This window comes from Macrobrachium nipponense, chromosome 38 (assembly GCF_015104395.2).
Source record: "Macrobrachium nipponense isolate FS-2020 chromosome 38, ASM1510439v2, whole genome shotgun sequence".
Classification (NCBI taxonomy): Eukaryota; Metazoa; Arthropoda; class Malacostraca; order Decapoda; family Palaemonidae; genus Macrobrachium; species Macrobrachium nipponense.
The window spans coordinates 61,978,715-61,990,536 of record NC_061098.1 but is presented as its reverse complement, the minus strand read 5'-3'; the positions used below and the strand labels follow the sequence as shown (position 1 = coordinate 61,990,536).

The 11,822-nt window shown below is 34.5% G+C and overlaps 1 protein-coding gene across 2 annotated transcripts in view; it reads left to right on the top strand.

Annotated features, from left to right (window-relative positions):
• LOC135209750 (trimeric intracellular cation channel type 1B.1-like) overlaps window positions 1-11,536 on the top strand; it is a 37,582-nt gene extending 26,046 nt beyond the window's left edge. The window contains exons 3-8 of one of the 2 annotated variants that reach the window (XR_010313416.1): window positions 643-738; window positions 961-1,049; window positions 3,777-3,864; window positions 4,431-4,551; window positions 8,152-8,400; window positions 10,268-11,536. Coding sequence is in view for 1 of the 2 variants with exons in the window: in XM_064242540.1 (XP_064098610.1) it covers window positions 643-738; window positions 961-1,049; window positions 3,777-3,864; window positions 4,431-4,551; window positions 8,152-8,308; window positions 10,268-10,272 (556 nt within the window). In the remaining variant the exon portion in view is untranslated. The remainder of the gene's footprint in view (window positions 1-642; window positions 739-960; window positions 1,050-3,776; window positions 3,865-4,430; window positions 4,552-8,151; window positions 8,401-10,267) is intronic. The other variant, XM_064242540.1, reaches the window with a different exon arrangement.
• Window positions 11,537-11,822: the final 286 nt, after the last annotated feature.

Sequence of the window (11,822 nt, the reverse complement as noted above, 5' to 3'; positions counted from 1 at the left end):
TGTGAGTGTGTATGTGTATGTGTGCTTAGAATTAGTTGCTAGTTGTGGAACTGTTCTGGTTATCAAAGTTAGTGTTTTAACCCAAAAAGTATGCTAATTTTTTACTACGATATTAGTATTGCCAAGTAGTGTAGAGGTTTCTTTGTTCACTGAACTATTATTTAACTTTGAGACACCAGAGAGTATCGGGTTTTTGTATTCTTCATTTATAAATCTAAAGAATCAATTTGAGAATATTTGAATAAAGAATCTCCAAATCATGACCAGGCTATGTTCTTAACAAGTAGACCTAAGTGAAAGATTCATATACATATAGATAGTATTTCATGATGTTACAGAAGTCATCTTTAATTACTATGTATATAGTATTAGGTAAAGATGGTGCAGGATGTGCTAGTGAGATAGTCGTCAATATTTTAACCATATAAAGTTTTATCTTCCTGATTAATAGTGTAAAGCTAAATATGTCACCTCAGTGTTGTTGTGTGTAAAGCTTATTTAATGCTTTGCATTGACAAAATTACCATAAATTGTTTTAATTTCAATGACAAGGTGAAGGAAACAACTTATGCAAAACCAGATTGAAATTTATTAATTTAAATGACTATGTACATACTTAAGTGTTGCTAATTCTGTCAACAGGTATGTCATCTTTTACTCTCCATTTGATATCGGCTATAAAGTTGCGAAATTCCTCCCGATAAAGGTTCTTCTTGCGGCCATGAAGGAAGTTTACAGGTTAGTCCTTTGTGCTATGTACTGTATTTGAATTAATACATTTGTATACTGTTTTATTCTGTTAGATTGAATGGTAGGTCTTCAAAATAATTTGTGTAAATCATCTAGAATTGAATTGATTTTATTTAAGAATTTGGATTTTTTTTATATATCATCTAATAGTTTTGGAAGTATTGGAGCCTGCTAAGTGGACTGTTTTGTGAAGTTGGCCTGTATTTTCAGGGTAAAGAAAATCAATGATGGAGTGACACATGCAGCCAAGGTGTTCCCTAATGGTTATGTGACGATGATTCTGATTGGTGCCATAAAGGGTTAGTGTTATTCTTGTTTCGTTTTATCTCTTCTGTTTTTTAAGGAGTTTTCCTTTCATATCTATTGAAAAGGACTTTTGCCTTGATTCTAGACCTATGTTTAGTAAAAGATGTGAACTCAAGTCATGTGCAAAAGTTGTGGCTGTCAAGGGAGAAAAGCAAATCTGTGGGAAATAAAGGTAGTTGTATGAATTAGCCCAGACCACTGTCTTATGTCCAAATTCATGTGCATTGCCTGAAAGATTTGTTTTGGAATCAGAGGTAAGATTTGGAACAGGGTACAGCCCTATTTGACATTACCTCATTCCAATTTTCACCTCTGGTTCCAAAACAAAGAGACTAGAGGGAACAGATGAAAAGTAACAGGCATAAACCAGTGCAGTTTGGTGCAAAAGTATCTCTGCAACAGAGCTTTAATACCATCTAGTGTTGCATGCAAGGCATGTTGCAAGTGTACCCCACTATGTAAGTGGTTCTGTAACTTCTTGCTAAATCGTTAACAATGATACCTTTGGTAGTTCTACAAGAGATTAGAAATTTGATTTGCATTTGATTTGAAGCAATAACAATATACCAGTAACCCTCGTTGGGGTTCGGTGTTTTTATGTCTTCAACTGAAGTGCCATGGTGTATTATAACTAATGTACTATTGTTTAAAGTTTGACTAAGTGCCATTTTTAGGAAAGGCGAAAGGTACATCGTTATCATAAGCTTGGAGGTTTGTGGAAAAAGTGATTGGTGAAAATTCACTGAGGCTCTTTTCATCACACGGAGTTGTAAGTGATGATGATGATCTTATATGGTTAGACAAGGTGAAAGTAACACCAATAAAATTAAGATAGTATATTGGACAGCCTTACACAATCCAGCACAAAAATGCTTTTGTTCCCATCTGCCAGGTAGTAAGGGAGCAAAGCATTGGGACTAGCAAGTGAGAACCATTATTCATATTTCATTATGGTTATTGTTGGTAGCAAAATGCTTTTGTAATTTTTAAGTCCAGCAGTGGTTTTATCTGCCTCAGCTGGATAAGTATGAGGGTATTGTCTTATTGGTTTGGACTTTGCTGATGTGAAGTAGTTGTTTGATTACATTGATAATGATTGTAATTTCCTTGGAATTGAAGCAGAATGCGTGTCCATAAAGCAGAGATGTATTTTTAGACAAAATTGAATTTATTATTAAGGACTGTACTTCAGTAAACTGAGAAAGAAAAGTTAAAAAGAGGGAGAATTATAAAACTGCCAGAAAAGTGTAGTTTTTATTATATTTTAAAGATATGTAAGTAAACCTTGCCAAACTTTTCTGAAGTTCTGGGAATAGTTACTAATTTTATTGTCCAAATTCCTAGCATGTAATTTTTTTATTCATTAGGGAAAAGACATTGCATGGTAACTCTAGAAGATTAAAAGCTTGTTCATTAATCACTGTGAATTGTTTAGAAATATTCTTAGATATAGAGAAAGCACGTGGTTTGGGTAAGGAGAGCTGGCAGAGTTCCAGAAGTGCTTTGGCATAGTACATAGTACTAGGAAAGATATAAAAGAATGTATCTTGGGGTTAGTAATTTGGAAGTAGTTTTAGGGTATAGACTTGTCATTTGTGAATAGGTTCTCATTTGCCAGTAAAATTATATTTTTGTATAATGGTTTTGTATCAAAAGTGCAACTCATCCAGGCTATTTAGTTTCAAGAAACTATACAGTCTAAGTGGTAGTTTACTGTAAGGTTTATAATTGTGGAATTATTACTAAAAGGTATACATATCAATGAATGTGCTTCTTTGCATTTTGATAAATACTGGTTTTATACAAAGTGTACTCTACAAACAGCTTTTTGTGTATATCAGGAATTTTAGCTGTTGCAGCTTCATGTATTACCATCATAAAATACTCTAACAAAACCATGAAATCAGATTTCTAGACTCATATAGGCCTTGTCAAAGTGATTTGTTTTCAAGTGAGATAAAAATTTAACCAATGGAATGGATGTTAGTAAGTTGGAAAGTCAGATGGGATAGAACCAAAGGTTATAAACAAAAGAGTAAAAAGTTAAACTCCATAAGGTGGTAGTGCTGTCAGTTAGGTATAGCTTAGTTTTACCAGATCACTGAACTGATTAACAGCTCTCCTAGGGCTGACCTGAAGGATTAGATATTTTTACGTGGCTAGGAACCAACTGATTACTTAGCAATGGAACCTACAGCTTATTGTGGGATCCGAACTACATAGAGAAATGTATTTCTGTTACCAGAAATAAATTCTGCTGATTCCTTTGGTAGTTGAGCACGTAACCGACTCATCCAACAAGGAACTAGGTGTACCTCACGCAGTGCTTTATAGGCATTACTTATGTTTCTTTGCAGCATCCTTTCAGTCCCTAGCTGCAATCCCTTTCATTCCTTTTACTGTCTCCATTCATGTTTTGTTTCTTCCATCTTATTTTCCATCCTCTCTTAATAGTTGCTTGAACTTTGAACTTTATTTTTGGTGCTGAATGACCTCATAGGTCTTCAGTCTTACTTTCCACCCTCTCATAACAATTGTTTGAACATTATTTTATGAGCTGAATGACCTCGTAGGTCCCCATAGGTCTAGTTCCAATAAAAAGTAAAAGAAAGCAACACGCTGGGCGGCACGAGGGTCTGCAAAGCGCACTATATATAGTATCTTTTGTATTGCTGAATGAAAGTAACAGTGATTCTGACTTGTGTTTTTGACATTTGCAGGTAATGGTTCTGGCTTCATGAAAGTGGTGGAGAGATTGTTGCGAGGCGTCTGGACACCCACGGCCGTCGAAGTCATGCAGCCATCCTTGTAAGTCAAGATTTTGTTTTTCTTTCATCTTGTTGTTGCCAAATGAGAATTAAATCAACAATCTTTAGCAAATGGCAAATGGTTTCAGGTGAAAATATGCGTTTTAGTCCTATTGGTGTATGATCATTATGTCAGAGGAACTTCATAACTCAAAATCTTTTTTGCAAATGTTTATTACATAGATGTAAATCTCTTTGAAGTATAGTTTGAGTCTAAGTTTCTGTTCATAATCAGGGAGAAAGTATAGTGGTATTAAATCAGTGCAACCATTTGATTTACTTCCCAACTTTTCAGGTCAGTTCTTGCTTTTAGACTTAGAAACTCTATACTTTCAGTTAGTTTCCCAGAGCATTTCATAGCAGTTGAAATTTATTTTTAAATAAAGGATAGGTGATTTGAAATACATACTACATAGTGTGAAGCTCATTTTTATTCTTATTAGTTTTTATCAATGGGCACACACCTTGTCAAGTGCTGAGAAGTTATGGTGATAGATAATTTGGTAAGAGTGTATATAAAATGTATTTTGTAAGTCATTTCCATTAATTTTATATTTCTAATTCCAGCCCAACCAAGGCATCAATTGCTGCTGGCATCATTTTCGTTCTGGACAAGAAAACCGATCTCATATCAGCTCCCCATGCCCTTGTTTACTTTGGCATTTGTATATTCTTTGTGTATTTCAAGGTACGTCAATTAAAATTCCAGCTTTGTTATGTATCATTATTGTTGGAAAAACAAAGTCCACAGTAGTATATATATAGTATACGTATTGCTAAATTGATCAGTTGACCTCTTCAGCCTGAATAAACATATAGAAATAATACATATAGGAGAACATGTATGAAAAATGAAACAACTGCTTGTTAGTCTTTCAGGTAACTCCAGAATTGTTCGATGGTCTTTTAACAATTCTCTCAGAATGTCGTGGCATGGTAGAGGCTGGCATATTGGTTGGTCGTTGGCTTTTGCAGATTTTCAGATTTTTCCTTGAAGATAAAATTCAACACAGCAAATCAGAAATAAGACCAACAACCAATATGCCAGCCTCTACCTTGCCATGACGTTCCCAGAGAATTGCTAATAGATCATCAAACAATTCTGGAGTTACCAGCCATAGATTCCTTGCATTACGATCTTTAATTGCTTTTTAACTAGTTTGCAAAGATTCATTAGCCATGAAAAATACAAATTGAGTAAAAATTGTTGTTTTTTCCGTTTTTCAAACATGTTCTATGCAGTGGAACCTAGATTTTCATGCATAATCCGTTCCTGAATCTAAGGAATAATGTAAATATAATTAATGTGGTCCAGACCCCCAAAAATATTCACAAAAAATGTATTTTACAGGAAATTAACAGTTTTTCATACAGGAAACAATGAGAAATAAATATAAATGACTAATAAAATTAATAAATGAACATTTAACATTTATGGAAAACACCTGTTAGTGTATGGAAGACAGAGAGGAGGGAGAGGGAGAGGTTATTGTTTGGAAGGGGAATCTCCCTCCAGAAGGACTTCAGGTATCAAGGACCTAACTGGGGTTACTTCTCTTTGCTTTTTACTGGCACTATCTGAGGTTACTTCCCCACTTTGTTTTTTACTTGCACTAGGACCAGCTTGAGAGACACTGGACCCTTATCGCACGACAAAACTGTTCAGAGACATTTGTTTCTGGCATTTCTTTAAAATTTGCCTAAAGTTAAACACGGCATTGTCATTAAACATGGAGACACCGACTACATCCTTCTTCTTTGCAAACATGCCCTTAATCCCTGAAGTAGGCACATTGTGTCCATTTGTTTTCCGAATGTTTCAAACCAGCCTCTGCTGGCCTTAAATTCACTAACAGCAGCGCTTGTTGTAGGCATTTTCTCACTAAGATTGGCATGCAACTTCCTCCAACACTTTACTACTAGTTCTTGAATTCTGTAGTGTTTCTCACCTTTTTTACAGGAGGGCTAGCACTTGGAACTTTCTTTGACCCCATGATGGCTTTTTTAGCAGTTGCTCTCTAATAAAAAAAAAGCACAAAAACAACAAACACAAAAGCAGAATGGGTCACGAAAGAAGATGGGATGTTTTGTTAGGGTGCTCAATACAGGGCCCGCGGCCGCCTCAGTGGCATCGTCGGTTTGGTCTTGGCCTGCCACCTCAGTGGCTGCGAGTTCAATTCTCAGGCATTCCATTAAGGGGTTAGAGATGTATTTCTGGTGATAGAAGTTCACTCTCGACGTGGTTCGGAAGTCACATAAAGCCATTGGTCCCGTTACTGAATAACCACTGGTTCCATGCAACGTTAAAACACCATACAAGCAAACAAACAAGATACGGGGCCCGGTCATGTGCTGGGCCCTGGATGGAGCATTTCCAAGTGTACGAAAACCGAGGAAACGTACAATAACCGAGACAACATTTCGTAGGCAAAAAGTCTACGAAAACCGAAACGTATGAAAAGAGAGGCGTACGAAAACCGAGGTTTGACTGTATTATTAGTCCTGTTTATTCAGGCTGAAGAGGCCAACTGATGAAGTTGGCAAAAGCTGCCTGTATTTAGCAATATATATATACTACATTTATACTTTTGTGGACTATTTTTCCATTTAAAGATCATGAGAAAGTGATGATACCAAGTTATTATCATTACTATGAAGTAGTCTATTTAGACCACCGAGTCAAAGTACTAAACTTTAATTGAAATGCGCTCTCATGAGAAAGAGCTTGTATTGTGGATTTACGAAATATTTTAATTAAAGAAAATAAGGTAATTTTTTGTGGTTTGTATGCTGCATTATTTATGATGTTTAAATGGGAATTGTTTAAGCAAATACAATTGTGCGTTGGGAAATTTGAAATTTTACCTTGTCTTTTAACTATGAAATTTAGTTACTCAAACAAAAATGCCCACACTAGTACAGACCCATGTTTCAGAGAAGGCAGCTTCTTAACCATAAGGATTAAACAGACTAATTACTTCTTGTTTGCATATCACTGGTTTTTTAATTGTATCTTAAACTTTATGCTCACTAATTTTTCTTTAATTGTATCTTTTAAACTTTATCCTTACTAATTCCTCTTTGTAACTCAAGTCTAGTGCAGTTTATGATGGTTTTTTATTTTGTGATTATTTAGTTGTCACTGGTCAATTGCATTGTGACTGAATTAAGGTCTGTTTGAATTTCACATAAATTCATAAGCACTGAACAAAGCAAAGGTTTTATAAATCACTGCCCACATCAAGAAATAGGGTGAAGGGGAGAGGATTGTTCCCAAAACTCTTCTATGTTCAATCAGACACTGACTACTCATGAGTATAGGAATATTCTTTCATCATTATAAATAATAAACCTCAATGTGCACTTATGTATTGATTTTTCTGGTCAAAATATAGCTTATGGAGTCATTTTGAAGCTGAAACAATCATATTATTAGTCTTTTTGAAAATGGAAAGCAATAAAATTAAAAGGTAAAACTGAATGGTAAAGTTAGCTGAACATTTTGTATGCTTGACATCATTTGCATTTATTGAATTCTCAAAGGCTGACAGTTTGGCATGGTAGCATTTAATGTCAGAATTTCAAGTTGATTTGTATTTGGCATACAAAATAAGACGCATATATTTCAATGCAGTTTGAATTGGATTCAGTGATATGATCATATTTAACCCGCTGTCTTTCTCAGTCATGTCTTTTGCTTATACCCTAACTTTAGAAACCTTTAACTCACATAGGAAAGAAACCTCTGCCACCTTTTCGAGCGCTGTGTTGATTGCTGTTAGTTTTAAAATTAACTTAGGGTATGAATTGGTATGAATTTTTATGAGAAATATGTTTGTGGCCAGTATGTAGTATTAGGTTGAAATATTTTGTGTAGTATAGTATTAGATTTTGCACTGTTTTGCTATAATGTAGCATGACACTAAAGTGCAGTTTGTAGGTTATTGTTGGGCACTCCTTTGAATTTTTTTTTTATGTAATTAGGACAGATGATTTAGAAACAACTGTTTGTGTAGCTTATTACGACCATTGAGTCACATTGCTGGATTTTTAGGGGTTGCCCAAAGAAGTAATTTATAAATTTAAGTTACAATTGGGAAAATATGGCCAGCCAGGATGAAAAGTAAAAGGCAAAAGGAAATGTAGATGAGAGTGCATAGAGAACTTTGCCAAGAAGGTGCATAGTAGGCAGAACCTGGTAGAAACAAATACCTTGTGAGAAGAAAGGTTCCAGTGATGCTGTCTTACAGAAATTCAGGTTTAACCATTTTTCTGTTTCTCCAAACAGCTCTCATCTCTGCTCCTGGGTATCCATGATCCCTTCGTGCCTTTCGAGAACCTCTTCTGCGCCATCTTCCTTGGTGGCATTTGGGACTCTCTGTCTCAGACTCTGGCTGGTAGGAAGGCTGCCGCAGCTGAAAAGGGTGGTGATGCTGTCAAAAATGGTAATGGGAAGAATAAAAAGGAATGATGAAAAGAAATGTTCGTGTGTGTGTGTGTGTCCACTAACTCAAAGGCATGGTGTGACAGACATGTTGTAAGTATTTTTTTTTTTTTAATGTTAGACATAAGGCTATGCACAAGCTAGTAATGTTTATCTTGCTGTATATAGCAAAGAATGTATTGACCACGTGGTGTTAAAGGAAAATTATACTGAAGAATTTCCAGCATTTGGACAAGAATGGTAGCAAAATCTTATAAAATTTTCAACTCATTGTCTCATTGGAAACCACTAAACCCCACAGTTCATCCAACTTTCATTTGATATCAATTAACATAGTTTCTGATATTGTACCCTCATATGCAAGTCATTGTACCTGTGGGTCATACTGAAATTTGGAGGTTGAAATCATACGAGGGATGCTGTAATAGTTCTTTTGAACTGTGTTTTGTTCAAAATTTCAGGAAAGTTTTGCAATTACAAGGTCATTCTTAGACAATAGGAACCTTTCTGTTAATATATCTTTTTCTGTTTAAATCTAAGGTTACTTGAACTGGTAATCAATGTTTCCAGTGTGGTAAAGGACTATTTATTAATGTATTGTTTAATATTTATTTCAATACTGTGTTTTGATGGAGTATCTCATTCATTTATGGTAAACTACTATTATCTTAGTGTTGAAAAAACTTGCTCATAACCATTACGTTTCTTGATTTCAAATAAAGTAATTTATCATAGTTTTAGCCGTGATAGCCTAGTTGTTGCATCAGCATAATAGAAATACATAAGGCTCAAATGTTTATAAATGTTTCCCAGTTCAGAGTTGTGCTTTACATGAAGTGTATACAATACTATACTTCATTTTATAAAGCATTGAAATATCTGTATGTATTGTCAAAGCATACTGTGCCTTTTTTGCAAGATTTTAAGTCACATAATAAGAAACCTGTTTGATTTTGTTTTAGAAACATGAAATCCAATAATGCAAATTCTTTTCTGCCATCATTAGAAATTGATTTTGGAAAAACATTATTTGGTGAATGATGTCTTAGTTCTTAACAGTTAAGGTATTTTTTTGAGCTATGTGAGTTTGGAATGGTTGATACTAGATACTATAGGTTTTTGTTTTTTCATGTAGACTGCATATAACTAAATATTTCTACTCACTGTTTTAGCAAATTTGCTGTGATTGTCAGCATTTTTTCTCGTGTGGTATTAACAAAAAGAATTGCATATTGATTGCAGTTGATAAGAAGTACTAATCAGTAACACTGTAATTTTTAAAGTTGAAGTTAAAGTGTGTTCATCATGTAGAGTAGTTTTTATGTAATAAAACTGAATGAGTATAGCTAATCTATTTGGTATTCATAGGGGAGTTGAGTTTTTTCCAGTTAGATGTCATCTTTAAGAACGAAGTATAAAATTATTAAGGGCTACATTGAGAAGGATTTTATATAGATTCGTATTCTTTGGGAGTTTCGTACTGTTTAATCTTGAATTCACTGTATGAATAAGAAGTGCTTTTATAAATCATCTTTTCTTTGGTGCTGGGTCAATAGAACCTTACATAGATTAAAAACAACTTGACAGTGTTCCTGTTTACTTTACTATTTTTGTGGTATAATTCTTTTGCTCTTGGTAAAGAAAACAATTTCATTATAGGGTTGCACATCATCTGAGATAAGGAATGATTTGCATGTGTTCAGGGACCCATTTTGTGAACAAAGGCATAATTGAGTACATTAGGCCTATTTACACTGTTTAATTTAGAACACTGTCTATTTGGCATATTTAAGAAAAAAAAAGAGGGAGAGAGTTGGCATGTGATCTTAATTCCAGGTCTCAGAGCTATTTTTATGCCATATAATGTTTGTTGTATCAAGTGGACAACATTATATAGAAAGTTAGGGATGAAAAAGATCTTGCTCTCCTGCTTTTACTCATACTTTCTATTTTGTTCCAGGTTAGATTTTTGAGACTGTCGGCTGACTCACAAGGGACCCACCTTGTGAAAATCGGGGCAACGATATTCAGCACCATCAGCTTTGTCACAATTCGAGTTTTATTGCTTCCTTTTAATGGTTGTTGATGGAAGCTGCTGAATACAATTAATTTTAATCTAATTGCATCTTCATTTTGCAATACTGAAGTGCATTTATTTTTAAAATCTGAGGCTTGTTAAAAGGTTGATTCATTCATTGCTTATGAAATGAAAGGTTACTTTTTAAGGTACTGTATAGTTTTTCTGAAATGAATTAATTTCAATAGAAATATTTTAACACTTAAGATGAAGGAACACTCAGTCATCAAATTTATTCTCTTCATTTAACATAGATCTTTTATTGCTGGAAAATGAGTAAGGATATGCGAGCTTATTTTCCAAATGATTATGTTGTATTCTGGGAACTGAAATGTACAAAATGTCACTAAGTCACAACCTTGAATTTTATATGAACAGAGTGCCATTTTTGATTGCATATCTCCATTGGAAGTCGAGCAAGATATCGAACATATTTTGTAGTCATTGTTTACTCAGTCCAAGATATGTGCATACAAGATTAATGCAGAAGCACGTAGTTTATGCATCCCATGCAGAAGTATGGTCCACAGTGTTACTGCATACATCTACCCCCAATCTTTTTCCGTTGTCCACGTGGCAGAAGTCTTCCTTCTAAAAAAATATGTAGTTATTACACTTTTTTAAGTGTTTTTAGTCACCACTTTTAACTCCCATAGTCTTACTAGTCACACATCATGTAGATGGAATTCAGGATCCATTTTTCGTGGCTGTGGAGCATTGCAGTGATCTCGTTGTTGGCAATGCCCCTCACCCGTGAAGAGGTTTTGTCCAAAGAGTTGTCCGTTATCGATTAATCCATAAGTTTTGGGTGAGCGTTGAATGCTCAGATTGTCTATTCAGAAGATTTCGTCATCGTCATCTTCTCTCTACCTTGGTTCCTTTCTCTATTTCTCTAAAAGAAAAGATAGATACTAACATTATTTTCACATGTAATAAGTGCAATATATTCTGTACTGTATACAGTATTACGAGGTTGAACTTGACCTATATGAGTCAGGACTCATCTGTTGTAAACTATACAAAGATTTACAAAAGACACTTCTCACTGCACACATCAAAGGAAAATATCCATGATGACATGATTTTATGGGAAATTTCAATATGAACTTGTTGAAATTTTGGAGAAAAATAAAAAAAGAATGACACCCTAAATTGTTTTATATTCCTTTATTCATGATGAAAGTTGGATTTACTACACTTTGATACAACAGTATTATAATTTTAGTACAGAGAGCAACATTGAGACTGTATTTTGGAATAGTTACTTGAACTGTGTCTCTTGAAATATCACGAGTGGTATTGGATAAGTTACAACGTCACCGAGTAGATCCTGTTTCAACATCAAGAGAGATTGAACTGAATTTACAAGCCTACATAAAGTTTTGAACAACCATTCAGCAAATACTACAGTGAAAAGGGAAAGTTAAGGGGTCAGAGA